At 40.4% G+C, this 13,756-nt stretch overlaps 1 protein-coding gene and 1 non-coding gene across 9 annotated transcripts in view; both read right to left on the reverse strand.

The window, feature by feature from the left end:
* The window catches only part of LOC143136317 (NACHT, LRR and PYD domains-containing protein 3-like), a 286,890-nt gene that overhangs the window by 42,829 nt on the left and 230,305 nt on the right, over window positions 1–13,756 (reverse strand). For all 8 annotated transcript variants that reach the window (XM_076297033.1, XM_076296993.1, XM_076296976.1 and 5 more), the window contains 4 exons: window positions 2,599–2,769; window positions 1,624–1,794; window positions 1,215–1,385; window positions 582–755 (listed from right to left, as the gene is read on the reverse strand). In XM_076297033.1, the coding sequence (XP_076153148.1) occupies window positions 582–755; window positions 1,215–1,385; window positions 1,624–1,794; window positions 2,599–2,769 (687 nt within the window). The remainder of the gene's footprint in view (window positions 1–581; window positions 756–1,214; window positions 1,386–1,623; window positions 1,795–2,598; window positions 2,770–13,756) is intronic.
* trnak-cuu (transfer RNA lysine (anticodon CUU)) lies at window positions 6,279–6,351 on the reverse strand. Its single transcript has one exon. It is a non-coding gene; the product is annotated as a tRNA-Lys (tRNA).

Consider the following 13,756-nt stretch of genomic DNA (forward strand, 5'->3'; position numbering starts at 1 on the left):
ATATGCCATCAACCTTATAGATGCTGTTTATGAAGCCCAGTAAACTACGGTCTGCCACAATCCCAAACCCTTCTGTGTCTGTGTCTCCCTTCATACCGGATGCACCCTCATGTTCACTATTAATAACACAACGCAGAGTAGCAGTGGAGGTGCTGGAAGCCAACGGTGTGCGAGGATGGAGAGCTAGAGGGCTACATAAGGATTGACTTTGTTTAATGCTTTAGCCCTAAAAAATAATAAAGGCTTTTACACTTTTGCATCCCACTGAGTCCCTGGATGTGGATTTGTTCCAATTATTTTTTGATGAACTTTGAACCCTTCCAAGAGCACCAGAGGACACAAGGGATACCAGCAGCGCTCCAGCCCCCCTTTGTCTAGTCACATGTAGAGTTGTTTGTTCACAGCATCTGGTAATAGATTGTACTGTTCTGTGTGGAGAATATGTAGTAGGAACTAATGGCTAATGAATACAATTTCATGTATCCTCACTTATGTGAATGCAACCGTCTAAAAATGAATACATGACAATCCAGACTGCAGGTTGATCAGCCTGTAGGTTTCTGTTACTATAGAGTACATACTGAAGTGCTTCAACTTTGCGGTGAGGATCCTCCAGTGTAGCAGATAACAGCTTCTGTGCTGATCCTCCAGAATGATTGTTGTTCACATCCAGCTCTTTCACACTGGAAGGGTTTATCATCAGAGTGAGAGCCAGACAAACATAACCTTCGTCTGAGATACCACACTTACTGAGCCTGAGACACACACATGCAGAGAGAAAGAGAGAGAGTGAGAGAGAATTTCATCAGTATAAAATGACACGATAACCCCTCAGGATTCAGTCTGTAACTGAACGACACTGTATTAAATTGAGTCTTCAATAACCAGGTGTCACTCAGCATGTTCCACTCCTCTGAGCACTCAATGCACTTTTACAATTTCATACCTCACACACACCTACACCGATGGCGGAGGCTGCCATGCAAGGCGGCAACCTGCTCATCGGGACCACTAACATTCAACAGGGTCAGGAGGAATAGGGCTTGAACCAGCAACCCTGTGGTTACTGGACAACTCCTCTACCTCCTAAACCACTGCCACCCATTTAATTTACATAATGAATAGTTTTGTTTCCCTGCCTGAAAGCGTAGTATAAGTACACAAAGTACAAACAAATGAAAAAAATGTCAGTAAATTCATGGCCTTACACCAACCTTAATGTCTGCAGTTTGCAGTTGGGACTAGACAGTCCCTTTGAGAGAAGCTGAACTCCAGAATCTCTCAGGTCATTGTGACTCAGGTCCAGCTCTATCAGGAAATTTGGTGACTGTAGAATAGCAGCCACAATTCCACAGGACTTCTCTGAGAGTTTACATTCAGCAAGTCTGCATAACATCATGAAAAAAGAGAAAATATTACAGAGATGGATCGAGGGATTCTGTTTAAACAGTGCACCACTAAATAATCAAGAGATATTATTCCCCCGTAATGACAATATAAAAATAATTCACATGTGCATTACACACACACACACACACACACACACACACACACACACACACACACAAATTAAATAAACAAGTGAACAAACAAATGTTTGTAAATGCATGGCCTTACACCAACCTTAATGTCTGCAGTTTACAGTGGGGACTAAACACTCCCTTAGAGAGAAGCTGAACTCCAGAATCCCCCAGGTCATTGTTACTGAAGTTCAGATGTAGCAGGGAGTTTGGTGACTGTAGAACTGAAGCCACAATCTCACACAATGTATCTGTAAGCTTACAGTCATCAAGCCTGCATAAAAACACAACAAAAGATAACATGAATAAATGGAAGATATATTGTTACACAGTGGCCTGATAAATAAATAAAAAATCAAGAAACCTTTCATCAACAGTGCAGAAATCATGTGTAGACTATGGCTACACCCACCCACAAACATCGACACCGACACACACACACATCCGCACAAACACACACACACACGCACGTACGCATGCACACACACATTCACACACACCTGAAAGATTTTACTATGCTGTAGTGCAATGTATGATTTAACTAAATTGTAAGGGTGCAATGAACAATATACAGTATATTGGCCTAACATCGGCATCAGCCAATATTTACTTTGTTGACTGGTATCGGCTTATCTGTAAATACTATGACAATACGAGGGCATTAGGTGAGGTCTGTAGTGTCATATCAATGCTGCACTAGCTAAATGTTGTGTTAAGAAAAGACTGGCACATTCAGAGTTAATGCTATGAAGGGCTGAATTCACCTTATTCACCCAGCGGCCAGAGCGAGGCTACAGGGTACACTTGCTATTACACCTAGCAGATGGTGGAGGTGAGGCACTCCATTTGAAAACTGCCAAAAAAAATCACTGAAGAGGAAGAACATGCCAGCGAACCCTTCTACCTTTTCGAAGAGCTTTCTTTTGGCAATTCTCAAATGGAGTGCATTACCACCATATATATATACATTTAAGCGTACAACAACAACAGTAAACAAATACAAAAAAAAAATAGGAAATGCATTATACCAACACACACATACAAACAAATATCAGGAAATGCTTGGCCTTACAACAACCTTAATGTCTGAAGTTTACAGTGGGGACTAGACAGTCCCTTAGAGAGAAGCTGAACTCCAGAATCCCCCAGGTCAATTTGACTCAGGTCCAGCTCTATCAAGGAGTTTGATGACTGTAGAACAGTAGCCACACTTTCAAAGGTCTTCTCTGTAAGGGTGCATTCAACAAGTCTGTAAAACAACAGGACAAAAGATAAAATATTATAGAAATGGATAAATGGAAGAAACACTGTTTACAAGGTGCCCTCAATAAGTCAGCATAACCAAGATACATTATTTGCCTATAATGACAGTACAAGGGATAGTAATAGATGTTGATTTTTACTTGATGCTGCATTTAGATTTCCTGACACATTAATGATTCATATGTTACCATATAGTAAACAGTACAGTACATAGTAAAAATTGTATAGCAAATAGTACTATTCTTGAATTTATGCAGTTTGGTATGCTTTCATGTTAAAGAATGCATGACAAATATTAACCTTCCTGATGTTAGAGCACATCATAATTCTTTATAGTGTGTGGTAGTCATCCGGAAGCTTGTAGTTTTTAGCATTAGAATTTTAACGTTTCCTGGTTCGTTAGAAAAATCTCCATGGAAAAATGAAAGTTTTTGGTAATACGGTTCAAATCTGAGCGAAGCAACGGCCGTCAAAAACCTCGTAGTTCAGTTTGATGAGTTAAAATGTGTTTACTATTCAGTATTTTGTCCCAAACTGTAGTTTTGTTTCGTAACAATGTGTGCTGCTTGCCTGGTGTAACCAGCAGGACGGTTGAGAGGTATCCATGGTTACAGATGACTTTTCACTCAAATTGAAATTCAAAAACACTTTATTGGCAATTTGTGAATAAAGTGTAACCAAAGCATACAGTATCTAGAACTAATCAAGACTAAATAACAGTCATAAAACAAAGTCTGTGAATGCATTAAAAAAAACACACACACACACACTTTAGTTTGTTATAATAATAATAATAATAATAATAATAATAATAATACCTTGAATTTCCCCTTGGGGATCAATAAAGTATCTATCTATCTAATTTAAAAAGATAACAGACAAAAAGAGAGATGGTGAAACAGACATAATCCGTGGGGTGGGATTGCAATCATATAATGCCTTCTCTGTATAGTGAAGAGAGATAGCCCGCTGCCAATTGGCAGGTGCCGGGATCCTCTCCCAAGACTATTGCGAGCCTCTCCTCCTCTTCTAATATGAGGAAGCCCGGGATGGCTTGGCCAAGTCTATCAAAGTATTAATCCCTTGAGGTGTGTACTCATCACAATATAGAAGGAGGTGCACTGACTCAACCTCCCCTATCATACAGTGACCACATACCCAGTGGTTTAAGTGGGATTTGGTAGGGGGAACCCTGAAATCCAGTGTCAGTGCCATGGGGAAAAAATACTCAATGAGACAATATATTGAGTACCATATAGCAATATTTTTTTGACAAGAATGGCTAGTTTCTTGGTCACCTCTGTCAGTCAAAATAGCCCCCATATTGATTTGTACCAGGGGTGTCACTAGACCTAGAACTGCACTGGGGCACAAACCCCCCTAGAGGGGTCCCATGGAAGAAAATTGTGTATATTTTAACATTTAAATGCATCAATCTGGTGCACTTTGAAAAGAAATTCAGAGGTTAGATTTGCATATTTGTATCTATTGATGGAAATACTTGTGCTGTAGCCAAAACTGTTTTGCACACACAGGTGGAATAGTTATGAGGATGATAGCCTACAGCAATACGTACAAAGCACAACTACAAAGCATATTTGCTGAGTTTCACAGTTCAGAAATGATCATAAATTGTGTACATTTCAGCACTCCATGAAATTATGCAAAAGTGGTCACCTGTGTTGTTCAGACCTTTAATCTAAGATAAGCTAGTTATCTTGGTCATTTCAATGGCCATCTGTAGGCTACAAGCTATGGCTTCTTTTTTCATTCTGGGCTACCCATCTGGGAAAGTATGATTTTTTCCCTTCATATTTGCATTGATGTCACTAAGCATGCCAGTAGAAATATATATTAATATCTGTTTATGTGGGATTGTCTGTAATCTGGCAATATGAACCATGATGGTGGGACACTCTGGCTAAACAATTTACAAACATGTATGCAGGCTATAAATATTTTACATTTCGGCCCAAAAGTTGGAGACCATGTTGCAATTTCAAAACCGGATTACTCGGAAACTGATTATTGTACAGAGGCATTGAGTGAAGAGTTTGTCAGATATTTTCGAGTAATGGGTGTGCATTCAGATTAAATTCCATGCCAGTTCAATGTTAATTTTCTTATTTATTTTTATTTATCATATTTATCAGAGCTTAGATTCCGCTCGTTCATGTGATAGGCTTCCTTCATTAACAACGTGTTTTCCAGTTAGGAAACAAGTATTAATAGACAATAGCCATTTTTTTCTCTGTTCATATTGACAAGCTGGAGTGCTAGCCAGGTACCTTGCAGTTAACCTAATGTTCGTCATTGGCCAGCAGATGAACAGCTATAGGCTATAGCCATATACCGCCCTGCATTTAACATTAGCCTACTTCAACCTCGACTTTAACTTCCCTCCAACATCTACGTGTTCTGGCTAGAACAGCAACTGTAAACACAGCGACTTCATCTGCATGCGTGAACCGACACGTGTGCACTCAAATCAGTCAGGAGAGCCACGAGAACCTAACGACAGGAAGGTCACAACACTGAAGATAACTGGTGTTAGTGAAGGCGGGGTCAGCCCAGGGGGTGATCTATTTTGAACAGTGTGATCCTGAAGGAGAGGCAGGCTGCATTTTGACGGTACACACAAAAAATTAACTCACCATTGATTTTAACAATATCATCATGCTATATCGTTGCTATTGTAACCAAGCTTTAGCACTTATTACTAGTAATGCCGACGAGCAGGGAGGCTGAGATATCTTTCCAAAACTTCGGTAATTTATTTTCTATAGGATGTACAGGCTAGGGCACGGGCAGCAGGAGGTGTCCACTACAAAACAACAAACTGATTACTGATAAATCACAATCTTTTCACTACGGAAAGCCCCGAGGGGATTTAATATATTCATTATGATACCAGTCTGTTACATACGTTGCCCCCTCCAAGAGTAAACATCCTTGTTTACAAAATAACAACCACTAACAGTGAAATCAAGCAACTCCACATAGAAAACACATCTCACAGGTAATCTCTGAAAATGTAAACAGCATTCTAATCAACATATAGGTCAGATAAACAGTATGTATTACACACGCACACAACCATAAGAAGATACAAGATATGTGCCAGTGATTTTTTTTCCCACTGGGACTGGAGGAAAAGGAGGACTGGACAATTGTGGCTGTGTAGGCAGGTGACCTAGTATAGTATAGTAGTAGTAGTATAGTATATATACTCTTTTGATCCCGTGAGGGGAAATTTGGTCTCTGCATTTATCCCAATCTGTGAATTAGTGAAACACACTCAGCACACAGTGAAGCACACACTAATCCCGGCACAGTGAGCTGCCTGCAACAACAGCAACTCGGGGAGCAGTGAAGGATTAGTTGCCTTGCTCAAGGGCACTTCAGCCGTGCCTACTGGTCGGGGTTCGAACCGGCAACCCTCCGGTTATAAGTCCGAAGCGCTAACCAGTAGGCCACGGCTGCCCCAAAGACTTGCGCCCAACGTGGGGCACGAACCCACGACCCTGAGATTAAGAGTCTTATGCTCTACCGACTAAGCTAGCCGGGCTTAATACACTGCCGGACCTGGCAGTGTATAAGGCCTCAGTCTGTCATAATGTCCAAGTCCATGGGGGTGATGATACGGAAGGTGAGGCCCGGTACATCGCCTGAGTCTAAAACCTGCAAGACCTGATAGGGCCTTTTCCAGTGTGGGGGTTTTCCACTTCCTGCGGCTTTCCACTGGATCACCTTGTAAGGTTTGTGTCGGGCTCTCTTGTCATGATAAAGCTACTGCCGCTCATGAGCATCTTCGCTACTCATTCTGGCTCTGTTGAAGGCAGACTCGGGTTTGTCTCGCAATGAGGAGACAAACACACTGTGAGATCCAGATGCCAGTGACGCCAAGGCACGGGTAGGTATCAGAATGTCAACTGGAACTCTCGCCTCATATCGGTGGGCAAGGAAGTACGGAGTGAAACATGTGCTGGCATGTAGTGAGGTATTGTAACCAAAGGACACTTGCATATTCATCCCATTCATCCCCACACTCTAGTAAAGTTTTAGCGAGCTGTTCAATTAAGGTCCTATTAAAAAAGCTCTATCATTCCATCTGATTTTGGATTGTAGAGAGTGGCCCCTGCTCAAAAAGAAAAGCCTAGACCCATCAGTATTAAATAACTACCGACCTGTATCCAACTTGACCTTTATTGGGAAACTTATTAAGAAAGTGGTTTTAATAGTTAAACAATTTTAACAATTTAAACAATTAACATAAAATTGCTGCCTTGATCCGTTTCAGTCAGGCTTCCGGGCCAATCATGGTACAGACACAGCTCTTATAAAGGTGTTAAATGACATACATCTTAACTCAGACTCTGGCAAAACTTCAGTGCTTGTATTACTGGACCTCAGTGCAGCCTTTGATACGATTGACCATAGCATACTCCTACGCCAATTAGAACATGGGGTTGGACTATCAGGCAGAGTGATTAACTCCCTGAAGTCCTATCTGCAGGAGAGAATCCTGGGGCCACTTCTTTTTAATCTCCACATGCTCATACTGGGTCAGATTATAAAGAACACTCAGGTTTCATATCACAGCTACGCAGATGACATGCAACTTTATTTAGCCCTGTCACCCACTGATAAGGATCCCCTTGGCTCACTATAACCAAATAAATAGGTGGATGTCACAAAACTATTTGCAATTGAACAAATTTTAAGTAATTGAACTGAAAAAAAACGTATTTTTATTTGGGAGGATGGATGAGAGAGTCAAAATGGCTACATTTTTTAGGGCCAAGGGGCTTGAAGTTAAGACTAAAGTCAGAAACCTTTGAGTCATAATTGATAGTGACCTCAACTTTGATGATATGAGAGCTGTAACTAGGACATCTTTTTATCACCCGAAAAATATTGCCAGGCTGAGAGACCTTATGTCCCAGTCTGACCTGGAAAAGCTTGTCCATGCTTTTATTTCAAGCCAGCTAGACTATTGCAGCAGGCTCTTCACAGGACTTCCAAAAAAGACAATTAGACAACGTGAATTAGTTCAAAATGCTGCAGCACGAGTCCTAACAAAGACAAGCAGAAGAGAACATATCACCGCTATACTTAAGTCCCTGCATTGGCTGCCAGTTTCTTTTCTGATAGATTTTAAAGTACTGCTACGGGTTTTTAAAGCACTACATGGGATGGGGCCAACATATATGTCAGACATGTTTACATTGTACATCCCCTCAGACCTCTTAGATCACAGAAAAGCCAGGTATTATGCATACCTTCTACTCGCACCAAACAGAGTGAAGCTGCTTTCAACTACCATGCAGTCCAGATATGGAACAAACTCCCTGAGCCCATTAAGACTGCTCCAACCATTGCTCCAAACCCAATTGAAGACCAACCTCTTCTCTATGGCTTCTTCCTATTTTTAATTTATTTGTATTGCTTTTATTGTTTTTACTTATTCTACTACTGTGACATATTTTTTATACTTGTGATATGTTTTATACCTGTTTACTTTTATTTGAGGTAATGGCTGAGCTAAAGCACATTGTGTCTAGCCTCGTGAGACCATCCTGATCTCGCGAGCTTCAGGGTTTCACTCGCAGATCAGTCTGGATACTTTCCGTTAAAGAGAATTTGGAGCAGTTCACCAAACGAACGTCCAATCAGCGTTGGCTTTGAGGCGGGTTGAGGTGTGACGCAACGAACAACATGACGGCATCCACAGAGATGAGCATAGCTATCGCGCAAGTTTTATTCAAATTAGAAAGTATTCCTGGGTAAGCTGTGAAGCTATGAGTCTCAGCCATGCAGCTGGGAGGAATGAAAGACACAGACATCCTCCACGGCTGATTCCAGTTCACAATGGAGGAATATACTTTCTTCAGAAGTGTAGGGCCTGCCGTGAAAACTTGATGGGAATTGTCGTTGATTAGGTTCATGTCACATACAAATGGTAAGTTAACCCTTAACCGTCCAAAGTCGCAAAATTGCGACAAACAACGTCACTGATTAAAACAGACGATAGACGCGAGTACAGTGTAAAATCTCATTTGTACTCTTGACCACTAGTTGGCAGACACCCAGAGCTTCGATTCAAGCTCAACCTTTTTTTTCAAAGTTTTCAGGAAGCATGTGAAAAACACACGAGAAACACACAAAGAAGACGTGCATTTCCTCCATAACGCGGAAGCGATGCGGGCCATAGTTTTGCACAAATTGAAGCAGAAATACACCAAATGTTCACGTGTGATGAAGTCTCGGGTCTTTTATTCATCTATTCTGATTCTAAAGGATAAAATCTGCATTTTGGAGGATATGATCGATCGTCTATTGGCAGTGATAGTCACGGAGCGTCTGTGAATGGAGGTGCGTCATTTGCGTCTTTCCGACAGTGTTCACTAAGCATACAATGCTTATTTCGACCCTCTGCCCAACATAGCTGTAGGTGCCAGTGGTAATAGTGATGATAGTGTCCGTAATGGACGTGGTATTACACGCTATTACACCCGAGAAACACATAAGAAGACGTGCATTTCCTCCATAACACGGAAGCAATGCAGGCCATAGTTTTGCACAAATTGAAGCAGAAATACACCAAATGTTGAAGAAAAAGTTAACGTGATGAAGTTTTGGGTCTGTTATTTACCTAGTCTGATTCTGAAGGAGAATATCTGCCTTTTGGAGAATATGAGCGATCGTCTAGTCACGCTGCGTCTGTGAATGGAGGTGCGTCATTTGCGTCTTTCCGACAGTGTTCACTAAGCATACCACACTTATGTCGACCCTCTGCCCAACGTAGCTGAAGGTGCCAGTGGTAAAGGTGATGATAATGGACGTAGTAAAGACAGCAGGGGTAGTAAAAATAGGGCTCTGAAGAACTACAAAGTCACCCGCAATAGGAACTGATTTGACCAGGCTACTTTAATGTATAGTAGAATAAGGTTTGTGGTAATAGTAATAGTTTACTATTGTTGGTTTACATGTGACTGCTTTCCTGTTCAGGTGTTATGTGGGTAAAATGACAAAAAAGTAAGCAAAACTGCTCAAATATATGTTCAACATCCAGTATTTACTGAAATGTGCATAATTCGAGGTGGTTGTCATTCAGTGATGTCATAATATGCAAATTAGATTAGATTTACCCCCTTCATAAACTTTTGTTCATACTCAATGATTTTCACATTTACAGTAGGACTTTATCTCTGACCACTTTCAAGCCATGGCCTTTTGAATTTTTGATGTAAAAATCGAATGATGTTTTTTTTTTTAAACCTGGCGCCTAAAGGGTTAAAACATCTTAACGTTAGTCACGTTACCCAACTTAATTGTATGTTAAACAAAGGCATTAGAAGAACACTTTGTTCATCTAATTGGTTGATTTGGCCCGTCGATAACCAACAAAGGTAGTGATAGACAGATGGTTTATCCAATCAGCTAACCAGTATTTCCGCCCCTTCCCAAAAGTTCTTCAATGAAAAGTTCCCAGATGGATATGCGGAGCAAATCCATCTGGCGGAGTCAGGTTACATTGTGTCTACCTGGAGTATGAAATGTGCTATATAAATAAATTGCCTTGCCTTGTTGCGTGTTTTTGTGATTCCCAACAGCTGACAGAGGCTCTGTATCACCTCTGCTTCAAACTGACGCCCCTGATCACTGTGCAAACGCCGTACACCGTGCACTAACAAAAAATAAAGAGGCATTACTCGCTACTGTTTGTGCTGTCTGATTTTGCAGAGGATATAAATTAACAAATTTTGTGAAATAATATTCAACTACCAGCACATATTGGTTCCGTTTGGTTGTCAATGGCAACTCAACAATGTCAGCCGCCACTCTCTATAATGGACGAGTTGCACAAGAGCCTCTTTGAACGGTTTTGTTCAGAGCTATACATGCAACTGTATTTGACAGAGGACAGATGTATGTATGTCGCATAGGCTACTCAATGGTGCTATTTCACACGCATTATAGCGACCCCCACTCACCGGGGTTAGGTAGAAGGTGTTAATAGCCAATTATAGCCTACAGTGGACTAGGGCTCTCAAAATTGCTCAAAAATGACATTCGAATTTTCCCTCTAAAATAAATACATGTATTTGAATATATTGGAATATCTACGCTATATTATTTGCACATTATGTCAATGACGCGCATCACATCATCTGTTTTTAACTGTTTGGAAACTTTTGAAACAACTGAAAGAAGATAAATATTTTTCGTTAATTTTGGAAGTTTATTTTTACGTAGCCTACAATGGCCAGTTCCGACAAGGCCGAAATTACTCATTTTGAAACAATGAGTGAGCAGGCCGCACATTTGTATGGTTATTGCTTAACAGGGGGGGATCCGAAGCAGCTTTCAGCCATAAGGCTACTTTGAGAACATTTCCTAATTCACCCGACACTGATATTCAAAATGTTGAAAACTATTTCTGCATAGGCTAGCCTATAAGCAGTTTAATTAAATGTAATGTTAGTTGTAAACAAACGTGCTACTTGGTGAGGCTTGGCCTCACAGATGCACTAGTGCCTTAGATGGCAAGAAAAATCTTCACGACATAGGCCTATTAACTGACCGCCTGATTCACGTTGGCTGGGGGGCAGGGGGGGCCATCAGACATTTGTGCCCAGGGGTCTATGAATTGTTAATCCAGCCCTGCCCCCAACAAATCATTTTCCACCTCTGGAACAGCTTAAAAGAAGTCGAGAGGACTCCTAACTCACTAAGACCTATTCACAAACCGGTTTTTGTGGCATTTCATGTCGCAATGTTTTGAAATTCTAATGCGGCTACAGGAGCTTCTAATCGCGAGGAAGCAATTTTGCATTGTAGGCATAACTAACATGCAATAACGCCAGCAACAACAACCAAAACTAGTCTACTCATTGTCACCAGGTTTAAATAAATGTAGCCTAACGTTATTGTGAATTAAAACGTTCTCCTCTTTGCAAACGTAGGCATAGGCATAGTGACAGATTAATTTAATAATGTTACAAAGATACTGCATCAATCTGTATGTTTCATTAGGCTACTAGGCTATTTGTTTTGCCTTACTCTTGATTCATTTAGGCTAGGCCTTTTTATTAAGTTATTAAAAAAGTACTGCTAGTGGTAAGACAAAAGACTTTGTGAATATGGCCCCTGGTGTCTAACCCAATGCATAGCCCATTTACACAAAATAACGGTCGATTACTGATTACTATTACTGATGATATTTCATTGTTATTTAATTTGCGCAAACCACAGGCCTTTATTTTGGGCAAGGCAGGTCTTTATTTAATAAGGCTTCTGTTGAAGAATTTTATAGTAAGATAACACTTCCTCCAAAGCCAACAAGAAAGGGAGGAAGGGAGACAGGTCTGTAGTTCTTTATCAATTGTATGAAGTGTACTTTTTGTTAGCAAAGACTTAGCCCTTGCCTGTTTAAAAGAAGGAACATGTTGTTGGATGACTTCGCTGAAGCAGTAGAGAAACCTCTTCTTCATCAAGAGGAGAGAGAGAGTCCAACAACTCACAGGGCAAAGCTCTCCTAATGGGCTCATCAAACTGAGCACTTATTTAAGCAACTATCACTGAAAATTTTGCAAAGTCATCTGCTGACAGTGAAGTAGCTGAATAACTGGTGGAGGATTGAGAAGAGACTTGAAAGTTGAAAAAAGTTTTCTACTGTCAGCTGCACTCTCAATCTTGCTCTGATAGAATGTATTTTTTGCAAGTGTAACAGTGAATGAAAAAGGTGATAGCAAAGACTGGTAGTTACTAAGATAATTTCCATCTCTGGATTTACCTCATTTTCTCTCAGCATCTCTATTAATATAATAATAGTAACAATATATCTAGCCGAGTGATAAAATAGTATTTTTTGTAATTACATCACCTTTATGGAACTATCTTGTTTCTTATATCAATTAACATTTGTCAAAATGTTTTTAATTGGAAAAAAACCTTTAGCTTAGCCAAAAGTGCAGGCCCAAAAATTCACCATTTTGGGGATATTATTGAATTTATATAGCCTAGAAATCTAGACGCACCCTAGCAACTCTCCGTTGGCTAGCGAGCTGGAAAAATTAAACTTAGGTGGGCTTAACATAATGATTGATGGCAGAGTTGCAACGGTTTGGCGTGAATTCCCTGCTACTTGAAAACAAGGAAGATGGATGTTGCTGTTGGCAAATTAATTTACAAAACCAAAACGTGGGTCATAGTTGTCTAAGCTTCTATTGCGTAGCCTGTGAAAACGTCGCTACATAGTATTAAATCGCCAACAACATTGTTTTCTGCAGAAGCCTACCCTAGGCTACAGATTAGTTCTGAACAGTTATTTCTCTACTGGCTCAATTATCAAAAAGGTGCTTTCTCTTCTCCTCCGCCAATTAAGCAGGAAGTTCCATAGAGAGATGTTAGAATAAATTAGTGTTTGCGATTGACAACGTTGTGATAAGTAGGCTATAACACTAACTTTGCAAAGTTAACTTGAATGCATCAATTTTGAACAAATTTGTGTAGGCTACACCGTGCCAGTTGTAGTCTGCATGAACAGTTCTTGAAGACACTGTTTTGATTTGCGTAGGGGAGGTGCGGGCTGAAGCCAACCTGTTTGAGGGAGAGCGGTGCAAGGAGAGAATGCATGCTCTGTCCTGCGCATATTTCTACAATGAAATAATGTGTCTAGGCTAATCTATATTTTCAATAAACAATCACTGCCACTGCATGCCTATGGAAACAATACGTCAATATATTAGAGATATCAAGAGTAAAGCAGGAATTGACGTTACAGTTATTCAGTAACTGTAACGAATTACTGAAATTTGAATTGTACTTTGTAACGTGTTAACGTAGACAGCAAATTAAGATATTTTTTCGTTTTGTGGAGCGGCACAGGTAGGCTATCAAAAGCAGATTTCGATTTTCGTTACCACTGTGTAGCCAAGCCTTATGCCATACCCAAGTAGCCTAAATCG

This window comes from Alosa pseudoharengus, unplaced genomic scaffold, assembly GCF_046254945.1.
Source record: "Alosa pseudoharengus isolate Yale_2024_CS ecotype anadromous, Long Island Sound unplaced genomic scaffold, YU_APseudo_1.1 YU_APseudo_1.1_scf_1, whole genome shotgun sequence".
NCBI lineage: Eukaryota > Metazoa > Chordata > Actinopteri > Clupeiformes > Clupeidae > Alosa > Alosa pseudoharengus.